Source organism: Arachis hypogaea, chromosome 12 (assembly GCF_003086295.3).
Source record: "Arachis hypogaea cultivar Tifrunner chromosome 12, arahy.Tifrunner.gnm2.J5K5, whole genome shotgun sequence".
In the NCBI taxonomy this organism is placed as follows: domain Eukaryota; kingdom Viridiplantae; phylum Streptophyta; class Magnoliopsida; order Fabales; family Fabaceae; genus Arachis; species Arachis hypogaea.
In genome coordinates, this window is record NC_092047.1 from 110,296,960 (window position 1) to 110,312,674 (window position 15,715).

A 15,715-nucleotide genomic window follows, 5' to 3' on the forward strand; every position below is an offset into this window, starting at 1 on the left:
TTAATTACCTAGTTGCAGAGAAGGTGCAGTCATTCAGATACATTCTCTGAAAAGGATGTACTTTGCAAAGATTTGAAGACAAGAAGACAATCAAGTTCAGATTTTGTATTGAAACATAATCTAAACAGTATCCAACTGCTCTTGTTTTCACTTAATGTTTTTTTTTTTTCACTGTCAATGATTTTCAGAATCATGTTGGTCGGTTTGGCTACTTAGTACGTATTAGATGCAGCCAAATTCTGGTCAGTGATTGTTCTAGATTTTCATTCAAAATTGGTCTAGAAGCAATTAGTTTCAACACTCTTTTGAAAGAAAAATATTAATTCTTTTACATTTTCCGTTAGGGGCAAGTTAAATTATCCATTATAATTACAAGAAAATTACTCTAGTGTTCTAGGTAAATTATGATCTCATGTATTATTATATAAGAATAGGGTCTCAAATAGGTCAAAAATCGTCAGGACGACTCGCGTAACTCACCAAAAAAGACGAGTTGGGTTAGAAATTTGAGACCACTATAATAAAAAAAAAAACCACTTAACTCGTACCACCTAACCCACGGATTTTGGCGAATTTGGACAGGGCGGACTTACACGGTAGGTCGCCATTCTACAAGAGAATAAAAATAATAATTGAATTTAGAACATTACTTTTGCATTTGTATTTGAAATGTTTATTCGTTTTATTCTGAGTTATAATTTGAATTATGTTTGATTGATTAAAAATTTGAATAATGTTTAATTTAATTATATATTTTGGATAATTGGACAATATCATTTTTATTATTTTACTTCAAAAGACTTGATTAATAATTATATTATTAAATATTTAAAATTATAAAAACTTTAGTGTTTATAAATTTAAAAATTATAATTTTTTTATCTTTAGAAATTATTTATTCAAAATATTTGTAAAATTATATATTTATTTTAATATTTAACGGTTTAATAATAAAAAAAACGAAAATTAGCGAACTTGGTCCGCTAACCTGCCATTAGGCAAGCGGAAGAGCCCATTTGCTACCCCTGTATAAGAAGTCTGTTTTGCATACTTTTAATATAAAATAATCATAAATTTAATCAATTTAATATATAGGTAAATTTTGGATATAAAAAGCATCTAAATCACGTATTAAATATATAAATTTAATTTTTAATAGACTATTAGTGTAAAATAGTTTTCCGTACATCTAATTACATAATGTCACATCAATAAAAATAACTATTTTTCACATTGATCGCATAAATTATCCTCTAAAAGAACAGATATGATTGCACAACTGTATAAAATGTTTTTCACTATCAGTACATCAAAATTAAACTCTAAATATATTATAAAATTACACAAATCTCATGAAAATGTTACAATAAATAAATTATCTAAATCTAATAAATTTATTTCATATATTAAATGTGTACAATTAAAATTATTATGCAATAATATATAAAAATATAATTTACCCTTTAATTCTCAAAGGATATCGGAGAATTGCCTAATTCGTAATTACAATTATTGGCATCCTACGCCTTAAAATTACAAACTTGGACAACCTGATTCGTCGTCCTCATCCAACTTTGAGAAATGATGTTTTGACTTGTAACCCTTGACATAGATATTAAACTCGAACCAAGGATCAACTTGCTGATACGCGCCAGTTGAACCAATAAATTACTAGTTGAACCGGTTAAGTAAGATATAATGACTGATGAGTAGTAGTAACTTGCCTCACATAATTCAAACCTCAATCCACAGTATTAAGCATTTAAGCCTCTAAATTACAAACAATAAGTCCTAATGCTAGAAGGGACTACCACTTCAAACTTCAATAAACATGTTCATTCATCAGCATACAGAAAGAATTAACAAAACATCTTTGTTGGTGGTGTTTGTTTTAGACGCCAAAACAATAAAAAGCTTCTGAAAAGTGAAAACAAAAGTTACCTTTTTCTATGGACACCATCCCCATCCAAAAGGGGTACCAACCAAGTAAAATGTGAAACACTTGCTGCAACTACATTTTAGATACCAACATAGTTAGTTGAGATTCATATCCAAAGTATGAAAAACGGCCTCAACCGAAGTGTATCGTGTTTCTTGACACGACTATGGTTTGGAGACAACCGATAACAAAATACCAGTTATGAAATCATCTCCAGGCGCAGCATAATTGAATTTTGATTCCAATCAATCCACTAGGACTCAAAGATTGAAGGTGATCTTCCATGTAGGTGTTAACTCCGACAATAACCGGAGCCATATTTTCTCATTAGTTCGATATTTTCAGCAATGGTCGATCCAGAAGTTCCAACAAAACCAAGAGATGCACAGCCACAGACAGCCTGCTCAACATAAAGAAGTACATCAGGTAACGATGGATTGGAACAATACTTTTTACCGGCCACAGTTTTGGAGTTCGTAATGAACCTCTGCCCATGACCTGCCGCCATGAGTTTTACGGCTGCTTGTCTGACCACTTCATCAGTGTCTCTTAGGAAATGCACTTTATAGTTATGTGCATCATTAACTAAATCACCTAAGTAGGTTCCGGTCCAATTATCTCTTGGCAGATCAGTCATTATAAATATATGGATTTGTTCGGAGCCTTTCTGCCTTAAAGATTCTAAGCTTTGTCTTAACCCTTGAAATGTAGCCTTGTGATGATTCTTAAACTGCCCGTCCAACAATCTAAGCTGTGCACAAAGAAATGGAGCTTTTATTGTTCTGCGAGCAAACTCCTTTCCAGCACTCATAATTTCCGGGACGAATGGAAGATACTTGATTTCTCTCATCAAAGATTGTAGCCTTTGATCCTGAGGAGATTCACGAATATCCATGTATAGCTCGGATCCTTTGTATGGGGATGAAAAAAGGCTTCCAAATGCCAGTAGTGAGGCTGATTCAACCTTAGAACCAGGTCCAAGAGACTTAAATACATCTCTCCTTTTCCGAACGTATGATAAGTTCTTTTTCTTCTTCAGTTGCTCATCTGGTTGGAATGGATCTAATGTGCCATCCTCACCACCACCTTGGTCATAAATCCATACTGTAGTTCTGCAGTCGTTACGGATAGCATGTACACACTTGTTATCACTCCCACGAAGCCCGGCTATAAGGGATCCACATTGCTTCAGGGTTTCAGAAACAGAGGATTGTAATGTTGAATCATTTAAGCAAGCCGAATCCAAGCTGATGCCACACCATATTGACACAAAATCCCTAAGGTCTATCACTCGGACAAGAGACTTAGAAACTAATGATGAGACATCTATAATTTCGGCAATAGAGATATACCTGCAAAAGAACAAAATTAAATTGTTAAAATTTCAAAATTTATACAAAATACTAAGGGGCAGTATTAGTGTAGTTTTAAACACACTATTTTTGCGATACTAGAATAATTGAAGAGAGGCAAAAGAGAACGAAGTTTCATCAACTATACATGAAAACGAAACTACCATTTGAATGTTTGAACAAAACTGCTAATTCGCCAACTCTTGTCACAATTTCTGTGATGAAAAAAAAAAGTTTCAAAATGCAATTGGCCCGTGTGGAAAATTTTGATCAATAACTATTCTCGATTATCAAATGAAACCCAGCTTGAAACTTCCCTTTATCCCCCCATTCAAGTTTCAAGACAACATAACAACCAAACTTTTCATTGTTCTTTTGAGAAGAACTTCAAGCACAAAGAGCACGAAACAAAATTGTGTTATCAAAATCAATTAGCGGCATCTTTACCATCCAAAACTCATTCATCAGGACAAAAGCTCTTAAAACTGAAAAAGAGGGACAAAAAAGAAGCTTACTAACCTTCTCTCGCGCATGAGCTCAATCACATGGTTCCAAACAGAAATCCGAATCTCATTCGGATCGAAAACCCGAAACTTCGGACAGCTGCCTAGAGCAACAGCATGATGATCTAAAATAGGAGGAACAATCAAGGTTCTATTCAGTATCCCTGCCATTAGAATCGCATTCTTGAATTCCGAAAGCTGGTTGCTGAACCCGCTGTGCGGCGCATACCAAACAAATTTCTCCCCTAATGCCAATGCTTGGCTAGAGCATTGCCCGGAATGTAATGCCATATTTTTGGACAATCCATTGAGGGATGAACTAGGCATCATATAGTAGTAATAGAGAAACATGAATGACACAACGATGATAACAACCGACACAGGAACAAGGGGAACTCTGTTCTGTGGTTTCCTCTTAGGCAACATTCTGGTTAATATACTAGGATTCAATAATAACAATAATAATAAAGAAAATTGAATTGTCTGAATCTTTCAACCTACGTTGTTATCTGAACTCAACTCGTGTATGCAAATGCTACCTTTTCATCAAATGCAAGTAATGTGAATCAATTGTTAAAAAATCTGAAGCACATAACTTGAGTTCAAAAACCCCCCAAAATCATATGATCAGTCACATGATCAAGCAGCAAACTTTATCTGTTTCTGAAACAAATTTCCAAAAATGAAAAGCACCCATCATCAATAACCTAGCAAAGAACATATGTTTACGATGTAAAATTGAAGCTATGAGAAATGTTAGTGGGAATTGCTGTTAGAATCTTGATAGAGAAGGAAAGGGGCAAAAGATGAAGGTTAGAATTGAGAAATCCATGAAACCTGAGAAGAGAATGAGTGAGATTCAGAAGTGGCACACTCTCCGAATCAGAGAACTTGTTCCGCCGATGTAGTCCATCTTCATGGTGGTGCTCTCAAGCTTCTTGTTACTTTTTCACAAGGTTCTGAGAACCAGACCGGTTATTAAACCGCTCTAGTCATTGGTTTATTAATTTATTGGTTCAACCGGTCCAACCGTGATTCAACTGAAAAAACCATTTTAAATAAAATAATAAATAAATTATAAGTAAATATCCTAAAATATAATTATAGTCTACTATAAATCTTAAAGAATTCCACTAGGGAACCAATGGGATATCTGTACAATGTGTATAATGGACTGTTTATTAGGGTTGAATTTGAAATATATCTCACAAATTTAAAACACAACAGCAAGAATTTCAAATTTATCGACATTTATCCGCATTTCAGGATTTCAGGATTCACTTCTCATAAATTACAATGCAGCAGATTATGTACATACTACTACTGTTACACTGATCATTTACAAACTCAAACATTTCTGAATTCATTCAAAGCAAATTTAAGCCGACCACCACCTCTCAGTATCATTGGTTTAGTACAATATCTGCAAAGAATTCCCCTTAAGATCCCTAAAATTCATGTGACAGTAACTACAAACAGTAAGACGTACAAGAAATCCATCGCCATTCTATTCAGGCAGGGATCTTCATGCACCAATCAAAACATCCAAGATTATGGAATAGTATATCAAATTTCAAAAACATCATTTCATGTAACACTGCACAAATTTCACCACCAAAAAGAAAAATTCACATCGACCAATCATGGCAAAGCTCCGATCACTCTGATTCTCACAACAGCAATAGCAACAGCATCAGATTCCGCAATCAATCATCCAAAAACTAAATAAATCAATTGATAGTAAATTAATTGCAAGAACCCTCCGTAAGGCCACATTTTCCATAAAGCCAAACGGAAAATCAAATCCGAGCAAACACCACACAAATTAAAACAACCAACAAACCACTGCACCCAAGCAGCTTGCAGAACAACGCACAAAAATCGAAAATGTATATGAAATGAGATTGTACGGAACCCACAGGAGACGCAGTAGACAAGCCAGCCATGCGCCAAAACATCTTGAATTCTCAGAGGAGGAAGAAGAAAGAATCGGATCTGGCAAGGCGCAGAAACCCTAGCGCCTCGGGTTCCCAAATCGAATCAGGAACGAGGGAAACCCTAGAATCGAGAACAGGGGCGACAAGACGACGGCGCGCAGGACGAAGACGATCGAGGATGGACGCCGAGCGAGGAAGAAGAGAGCGAAGTGCGAACAGGGAGTTGAGGACAGGACGAAGAGAGAAGCCTCGGACAACCACGGACGGCGGCAATGACTCACTCACTCCGTTCGGCGATGGTGGAGGCTAGCTAGGGTTCTCTCTGAGTTGAGAAGAACCACGGTTAGGAACGAAACGTGGAGGGGGCACAAGTTGTGGGTTTGGGACAGGGGGAAGGAGGAAGTCGCGGAGGCGCCAACAACCACGGACGGCAGTGTCGGAACCGGACAGAAGAAGCTAGGGAAAGTTTGGATTTTGTTTCTTCAGAGAATGGCAAGGTTCTGAAAACCGGACCGGTCGTCGAACCGTTCTAGTCACTAGTTTACTGGTTCATTGGTCCAACCAGTCCAACCGTAATTTAACCGGAAAAACCGTTTTATAATAAAATAGTAAATAAATTATAAATAAACACCCAAAAAAAATACAAACATCAAAATATTATTCAACTTTAATGTCTAGCATTTTGCCAAAACTCAGATAAATAAAACTTTTTCACCATATCACCATATTTAAAAATTCATATATCCTACCTTAAGCTAAGACAAATGAATTAGAGGCAATAAAATGAATTAGAGTTCAATTAATCATTGATGAATGACAATAAAATGAAAGTAGAGGCATAATATCTAATAGAAAAATTGAATGACTTAGAATTGAAACAACACCAATTAAAATTTAAAATAAAGCAACAAACACCAGCAGGAACAATTGAAGGTAACAGAGCCAAAACACAAACAATTAAAACACAATAACACAATAAAAAATTATGCAGCAGCAACAAAATTTTCCAAAGATTAAGAAGGATTATCAAAATTTCAGACTTTAAGGACAATTTCAGCACACTCTTTTTCAGCGCAGCACAGTACAATAGCAGTGAGCAGAGCTAATCATTCAAAGTAAGAACACAGAACAACACAAAGAACAAAAACAGGACTAAAATGAATCAACTAATCAGTAATCATTCAATCCAAAACAGAGCTAATGATTCCATGATTCAAATTTCAATTAGTAGCACTAACAGAATCCCCCCAAAAAAATCAATGTTCTGATCAGAACTAAGAACAGAGAAGGAATATTCATTAAGGTGTCCAAATCCTCATATCAAGTCTTCAACCACTAGCAAACCCAGAACACAAAAACACAATAAACAAAACTTTTGATTCTAAAACTAATAAATCTCCAAAAAAATCTAGAACGATTTAAATACTCACTATTTTCAACAAAAACTAAGGCATATCAACCCTCAAATTCACATGAAGTTCACCATTTTAGAAACAAGTTCACATTTTGGTACCTATTGGAAGAGGTGACAGCAAACTAAGTCCAACCAACTTCATCTCCTTCCCACTTTAGAATCCGGCCATCGGCGACGTTGGTATATGGCCCTCCGCCGTGACAATCGAACACAAGACTCTCAGGACCAAGGGCTCCGGTGACGTGGAGGAGGCGCGCGGCGTGGATGAGTGAGCAGAGAAGCCATTACCTTCGATCTGAGCAGTTTGGGCAGAGTGTAAGGAAGATCTGTTGAGTGCGACGGACAATGGCGATCAGGCGACGAACACGACGACTGACGACGGCAGAAGCGCGGCTGAGAAGACGAAAACCAGACGCGAATGTCGATCTCAACGAAGAAGCTGCAATTGGTGAGACTGTGAGAATGAACAGGGGTTGGAGACCTGGAGCACGACGACAGCGCAACGGACGGCGGTAGTGCCTCACTCCCTGCGCCGGTGGTGGAGGTTAGATGGCTAGGGTTTGTTTGAGAGCAAAACCAAAAAGCTCTGAAGAGAAAACGTGTGAGGAGGGTGTGTTGGACTGTTGGGGGAAGGGGGGTGAGTGAGTGAAGGGGCTGAACGTGGGTTTTTTTTTTTTTTTTTAAATCAAAACGGTGAGTTTATTAAGAACCGGCCGGTTCTCGGCCAATTCAATGGTTTTCGAACGGTTCATGAATGAACAGTTATTGGCAGATTGGACTGTTTTTATTGTCGGTTCCCAATTCGACCGGTTCAACCGATCAGTCCGATCCGACTTTTAGAACCATGGTTAGAATCTTGAATTCTTGATAGAGAAGGAAAAAGGCAAAAGATGAAGAAAAATCCATGAAACCTGAGAAGAGAATGAGTGAGATTCAGAAGTGGCACACTCTCCGAATCAGAGAACTTGTTTCGCCCATGGAGTCCAGTGCGCGAACTTGTTCTTCATGGAATCATGGTGGTGCTCTCAAGCTTCTTGTTACTTTTTCACTTCAAAACTTAGAAATTTTTTTGTAGGAAGAGATGGAATAATTTTTGTAACAGGTGAAGTGCTCAAAACCCGGGCCATATAGAGAACCCAATTCAGCTCACACAGTTGGACCGGGTTTGGGTCTATAACTTTTCTCATTTCTCTCTAAAGTTCAAAATCATATAAAATATTATATTTGGGCCTTTTTTCCCTCTCACGGGAGAAACATAACTTTGTGTTTCTTTGCATATTCTTTGTTTTTAAGATAATAGTATAATACAACTTTATTTAAAAGAAAAATCGACAAAAAGATAATACTCTTATTATCAATTATAATGACGAGCGCTTAAATAAATTCAACACAACTTATTGTTCTGTTTCTGAATTTTATTTTGTAAATAATAATATTAGAGAGACAAAAAAATAATATAAATTTTTTTATTTAATATTTATTAATTTTAATAATAATTAATAAATATTAAATAAGACAAATTTTATTTATTTTGGATTAGTTTTTTGGTTATTACTCATTTTTTTGTTTTGTAAATAGTTGAAAGTGATCTTATTATAATTCATTAAATATTTTGGCTTTTAAGTAGTGGGAGTCATAGAAGAAATGGATGTCAGAAATCACCAAAAGATGGTAAAGTAAATATTCAGTGTTTTAATAGAGTATGATTAAGTTAAGTTCTCACATGTGAGTTCAACTTGTCATTTTAAAATAGTTAGAGTAAAGATGACCATTTACTTTTCAAAATGCTTAAAAGTTCAACTAAGAGTAAAGATAGTAAGTCTTCAAAATGCACATTTAGCATTATGCAGCTTTTTTTCCTTTTTAATTTACTTTTTTTTTCAGTAGCATGTTCTGCCTGTTCTTTCTTAACTAATTTTGATAATTCGAGTAATAGAACATTTTTTCTATACAAAAGTTTAAATAAGCTTAAAAATAATTCTATTAAAACTTAGAACATAATTTAAATGGTTTTCAAACATTTACAAAGATACACATAATTAAATTACCTACTAAATTTAGTTTTTATTAATATATATAACTGTTTTTTTTGTGATAGACAAGATCATTTTCTTAAAATATGAAATACGAAATATAAAAGCTTTTCTATCTACCTATAATATGTAAAACCAACTTAGCCCTTGTTCTTTATATTGCTACTAGGATGAATAATAATCTTTTAAGATATAGACATAACTAATTTCATACTTATTAGATTTGAATAATTTTTTATTACATAAAAAAAAAGAATATTGACTTTATTCTTTAATTTTAGTACAAAATCAAATTCAATCAGATAGATAAATCTATTATAAATTTATAGTAGAAAATCACCTTATAACCAATCAAATTTTATAAGCCTTACAAAATGACAATTTAGAGTCATTTAAGTTCTTCTTTTCTCATCATATTCAACCAAAATATTATAACATTTCTTGATTTTGACTACTCTTTTACTATTATATTCTAGTTATTTTTTAAATTAAGTGAATATTTAAAAGTAGATGCTTAATTAAATATGGAGGATTAAAAATTATTTAGGGGCATTTGTCAGAAAGTCAAGTTGAAAATTTTGATTTTTTTTATTCATTAAAAATAGAAATATCCTTTTAATAATTTCTACAAAAGTATTTTTAATAAATTATATAAACACCTAAAAATTAAAAATGTTAGGATGCTAGTTATCACTAGTCAGTGATAGATTAATTTTGACGGTATAAGAATGGTCTTAATATAAAAATTAAAATTTCACCTCTTCATCATGATCAACACACTAATAAAACATTATATCAATAGTAATTTTCATTATATATATATATATATATATATAATTTTTGCTAAGCCAGGTATTGGTAAATTAGTGATTTTGACAAAAAATCAAACTTCAAATTTAAGTTAAAATCACTTGTGTATTGTCAACTACTTGTTGATTTGTGTTTTTACAACAAAAGTTGTATTCTTATTTCATATTAGGATCACTCTTGTTCTGACATTAATGTATGGCCCCAATAGATGTTTTAACAATTTAAATTCTAATTTCATGTTAAAATCACTATTGTATAGCCAGTTATTAGTTGCAATTAGTGTTTTAACACAAAAATTTGACTCTAACTTTATGTTAAAATTACTCCTGCACTGTAAATTAATTGTTGATTAGTGTTTTGATAAAAAAATAAAATACTCTATTATATTAGGATCACTCTTGCTATTCCAAATAGTTATTTATAAAGTCACCAAAAAAAAAGTGATTTATAAGTATTTTGCAATAGGAAAAGTATAGGTAACCAACAAGGTTTTTGAACAATGTGTAAACAATGTGAATTAATAAGGTTAAAAGAGTAAATTTGATTAGTAGCATTAAATTAGAATATAGTATATTTTCATTTGATTGGTAGTTGTTCATGTTGTTCAAAATTTTCATTGTTTCCCTAGCACTCCCCCAAGCAATAAGTTATATTTTAATTTTATGTTAAGATCACTACTCTTATACTGCAAGTTAAATTATTCCGTGCTTTAACAAAAATCTTATTTTAAAATGACAAGTTGAACTCAGCACATGTGAACTAATTAACTTAACCATACTCAAAATGCATATTTGGCATCATGCAGGTTTTTTCTTCTTAATTTACTATTTTTTCTTAATTTCTTCCCTGACTAATTTTGATAATTCAAGTAATAAAGCATTTTTTCTATACAAAAGTTTAAAACTAGTTTTATTTAGAATATAGAGTAAATGCTCTTTTCGATCTTTAACCATTTGTCCGATAGACTTCCCACTCCCTAAGAAATCTAAAACTCCAAATCGGTCTCTATCTACTTTGATATATGTACTTTCCAGTATGTGTTTAGGGATCGAAAAGAGCATTTACTCAAAGTAGATAGGGACTGAAACGTACATATATCAAAATAGATAGGAACCGATTTAGATTTTTAGATTTTTTAGGAGATGAAAAATCCATCAGGTAAATGGTTAGAGAACGAAAAAGGTATTTACTCTAGAATATATTTTAAATTGCTTTTAAGTATTTGCAAAGATATATACATATCATAATTCACATTTTCGTTAAATATATATATATATATATATATTTCATTGGTTATAACTCGACTCATTAAGATGACATATAGATTTAAATCGATAGAAAAAAAATATTTATTTAAATGAATTAATGAGTCAATTATTAGAATTGGTATTTGGAACCTCTTTATTTTAATTTGAATTTATATAGCATGACATGATAATATATGTATATAAAAAAACTTTATAAAAAAAAAAAAAGCTATCACGTGATAGAGCTTTGAAATTACCAAAAAAGAACCACATCTAGACCTCACTCTTACTCAGCATATTATTATAACTCATAATGAAGAAATGAAAAATATAAGATAATTCATACAAGCTAAGAGGGGAAAGAAAAATGTTTACAAGAACGCTTCAATTTCAATTCCAATTAGACTCCATTGATCATAAAACAATCTTATTAGCTTTTAGACGCACTCTACTACTATTTCTCTTTTCTTCTTCAATTCTTATTAGTAGTAGTGTCCATGGCTACACCACAAGATCTCATATCTTCATCTATGCAACTTGTTCTCAAGAGAAATACCAACCAAACACACCCTTTGAACCAAACTTAAATTCTTTATTATCTTCAATTGTTACTTCCTCTTCAGATGTTTCTTACAATAGCTTTTCCATTATAAATAATAATGGAACCTCATCATCAACACCTTTATTAGAAGGTTCCATATATGGCTTGTACCAATGTAGGGGTGATTTGGACCCAATTGAATGCTCAAAATGTGTTCAAAATTCAGTTAACCAAATAGGGCTAATTTGTCCCTATTCACTTAGTGCATCTTTGCAACTTGAAGGGTGTTACATAAGATATGAACATTTTGATTTCTTAGGAAAACTTGACACAAGTCTTAGGTACAAGAAATGTAACAAAAATGTTGTGAGCAATGATGTTGAGTTCCTTAGGCGAAGGGATGATGTTCTTGGTGATTTGCAAGCAAGAAGAAATAGTGACTTTAGAGTTAGTAATTCAGGACTTGTTGAAGGGTATTACCTCTATAATGCACAAATATTTTATTTAATTTTTACTCAAATATTTAAGTATATTACTTAATTTTTTATATTTGTTGCTATTTTTATGTTAAATTTCATATCTTATTAGGTATTATTCATGAATACTCTTATTTTTGTATTTGTGTAACATATTATTAGGTATGCTCAGTGTTTGGGAGATCTAAGTGCTGAAAATTGCAACTCATGCATGGCAGAAGCAGTGATGAAGTTGACGAGATTTTGTGGATCAACAGTATCAGGTGATGTATTCTTGGGACAATGTTATGCAAGGTATTGGAAATCTGGCCACTACAACGATGATGAACCAGGTTTGTTTAGAGTTGGTTTGATTTGTATTTTTATTTTATTTTTAATATTTTTATTTTAAAAATTGTGTGAATGTTAAAAATAAGAGAGTAATCTGAAAAAAATGACTGTGTATTATTAAGTGTGAATCGAACGGTACAATGTACAAGAATATATATAGATGCTAGAATAATCAAAACAATAAAAGTATAAAATTCTACAATAAAATACATAAATAATTAAATATACTATATAAATATAAATGATACTAACTGATGTTAATTGATCCTATTTATATTTTTTACCGCGAAAATAAAGGATAAAAATATAATTTTATTGTTTTTTTTTTATGAAATTCTAAAAACAAAAACAAAACAAAACATATGAAAATAAAAACTAAATGCACTTTTAATTTCTCATTCTCCAATCTTTTCTGACAATATACTAATTAAACTCTAAAGATTGAAATGCTATGTGCTTATATTGGATATAGTTATAAGAGATATCGGATTAACTCATATTTTGATTTTTTATTGCATAGTATGTGAATATTATTTAAATTGAATTAATATGTTGTCTAATAGCATTTAAGTAGAATATAAATTCAGATAATATTTTATGAAAAAAATAATAATGTCATTTTAATATGATTTTTTTATTTTATTATATACATAGTTACAACAAAAAAAGATTCAATATTTTTGTACAGTAACTAAAAATAATTATTAAGTATAATATTCTACACTGGCAATCAATAATAAAAATTAGCTTAGCAACAAGTTAATTAATACATATATTTACCTCTTCAAATTTTAAAAAAATTATTTACTCCACTAATTTTGAAGTAATTTTCCACTAGCAATTTGTCAAACGAAACACTCAAAAGGTAATCTTTACTTGTAACAAAATTATTCTCTAATTTTGAAACTTTTTTTTTATGCTTTATCTGGAAATGCACACCGTTATTCCTCTATCTGCAATTCTATATGCATATATACACTTTCTAATAATTTATTGCCTTTAAATCTAAACATAATAGTGATTTTATTTTGTATAATGTATATTCACCTATATACAGTTCACGAACCTGCATTCAGCCTAAAGTTGTCTTTAAAAAAAAGCTACACTTTTTTATTAAAAATAGTGATATTATACATGAAATCTCAGAACTAGGGTTGGAAGTGAGCCGAGCTGAGTCGAGCTAGACCAAGCTCAAGCTCAGCTCACAAAAATTGAGCTTGACTCACGGCTCGACTCATTAACAATCGAGCTTATTTCTTAAGCTCAAGCTCGGCTCACCAAAAGCTCACGAGCTGGCTCAAATAAGAGAAACATAAATACATAATCTATAATTTTATATCAATAAATTATAACTTATATATTTTTAAAAATATTTGAAAAGATTAATTTTATATATTGTTTATCTATCAATAAATTATAAATTTTTTATTTATATCCTATATTAAAATTATATGTAAAAAAAAATATAAATATTAAATAATTAAGATTGTTATATATATATATATATAATCGAGTCATCTCACGAGCTAATGAGCTGAACTTATCCAAGCTCAAGTTCGGCTCATTTAATTTATGAGCTCAATTTCAGGCTCAACCTTGGCTCACCAACTCACGAGCTTAGCTTATCGAGCTATTAACGAGTCGAGCTCGAGCTGGCTCATGAGCTGGCTTGACTAACTTCCAGCCCTACTCAGAACACCTTTTTTCTATTTTTGTTTTGTAATTTTTAATCTAGAACACTGAAAAATTCTTTTTTTTTTCTTCTTTAGTTTGAAATTTTGAATTGCTGTATACTAATTAATGATTTTTTTTTATCATACTATTTGCAAAACTCTTCAATAAATTCACAATGTTTTTTGGTGTCAAATTCACAAGTTGTTTATTAGGAACAAGTTTTGTTTTTAAACATTTAATCATCCTTTATCTGTTTCTTTTTGAATTTTTATGTTGCAGATTCTTCGAATGAGGACCAAGTGGGGAAATCAATTGCCATTATTGTAGGGGTTGTATTAGGTCTAGCTATTCTTGTTGTTGTTCTCTCAGTCTGCAAAAACGCCATGGTGAAAAGAATCCATTGAAGTTAATATAATGCCACATATAATATAAGTAGTACTTGCACTCAAAGTAGGGATTAATCGAGTTCTGAAAATGTTAATTTAATTTTTTGTGCGCTAAATTAAATTAATAATTATTGGTCTTCCAAAATTATATGTATAATTTTTATTCTTGACTTGATTTGGTTTAAATTAGGACAAATTTTTTTTTTACCCACGCTATTTCTCAATCCGAGCAGTTAAGGACTAATTCGTAGTGGATTCGAACCCTCGAGTCCTCGACACTTGTTTAAGCGGACAAATGAGATGACCAGTCGACTAACTTAAATTGGTTAAATTTAGGACAATTGTGTCTACATTTTTTTATACACACTAGAAGGAATATCTATTTTTTGTATTCCTTGGGTTTGAACTTTGAACCCAAGTGCTGCTTGATGAGCAGAGAAGCCTATAAATCCTCAGCGGCGGCTACAATGCTTTTCATTTGCAACTTTTGGTTTTGGTGTGTATTATTTGCAACGTTTTAGTTTTTGGTCATTGTAATGGGATGTTAGAAAGCCCAACCCACACCAAATAGATATGAATTACATAGAAGAGGCTCCAATTATTTGCAAAGTTGTGGCCTTTACTTTTGGTCAAGATTTTCATTCAAAAAACACAAGCCCATCAAATGGGAAGCCCATTTCGTCCTCTGTATATATGGGTTAAGAAATGTTTAGAAAGTTTAACCCAATAATTAGATACACAAAAAAAAAAAAAAAAAACAATTGGTGCATGTTTAATCAATTAGGTTGAAAAATAAGAAATTTGTGAAGATTAGGTTGAAAAATAAAAAATATATGAAGATTGTGTTAAAATTTGTGAAGGTTAGAATGAGAAGTTAGAAATATATAAGGATTTTAATGGCAATATAATAGCAAAAAAATAAATAAAATTTAATAAGCATAAGCCAGCTTTAAAAAGCTTTCACTTAGGTACTTTCAAAAGCACCCCTAACTTTTTAATTTACCAAATACAAAATTAAGTGCACAAACACCTCTTGAAAAAGCTTTCCCAAACCCAGTCTCATTGTATTGAAT

General features: G+C 31.9%; 2 protein-coding genes across 4 annotated transcripts; one reads left to right on the forward strand and one right to left on the reverse strand.

Moving 5' to 3' along the window:
- Nucleotides 1-1,710: 1,710 nt before the first annotated feature.
- On the reverse strand, nucleotides 1,711-7,800 carry LOC112728214 (O-fucosyltransferase 30). 3 transcript variants are annotated; one of them, XM_025778258.3, is made up of 4 exons: nucleotides 7,245-7,800; nucleotides 4,632-4,834; nucleotides 3,811-4,457; nucleotides 1,711-3,291 (listed from the first exon to the last, which is right to left on the reverse strand). In XM_025778258.3, the coding sequence occupies exons 3-4, from the start codon at nucleotides 4,218-4,220 to the stop codon at nucleotides 2,232-2,234; spliced, it is 1,470 nt and encodes a 489-aa protein (XP_025634043.1). In that variant the 5' UTR covers nucleotides 4,221-4,457; nucleotides 4,632-4,834; nucleotides 7,245-7,800; the 3' UTR covers nucleotides 1,711-2,231. The 3 variants fall into 3 exon arrangements, with proteins under 3 accessions (XP_025634043.1, XP_025634044.1, XP_072065805.1); XM_025778259.3 differs by having other exon boundaries at nucleotides 3,811-4,501; nucleotides 7,245-7,767; XM_072209704.1 differs by having other exon boundaries at nucleotides 3,811-4,834.
- Nucleotides 7,801-11,602: 3,802 nt separating this feature from the next.
- LOC112730529 (plasmodesmata-located protein 8-like) lies at nucleotides 11,603-14,705 on the forward strand. The gene is made up of 3 exons (XM_025780610.2): nucleotides 11,603-12,249; nucleotides 12,415-12,584; nucleotides 14,536-14,705. The coding sequence occupies exons 1-3, from the start codon at nucleotides 11,603-11,605 to the stop codon at nucleotides 14,658-14,660; spliced, it is 942 nt and encodes a 313-aa protein (XP_025636395.1). The 3' UTR covers nucleotides 14,661-14,705.
- Nucleotides 14,706-15,715: the final 1,010 nt, after the last annotated feature.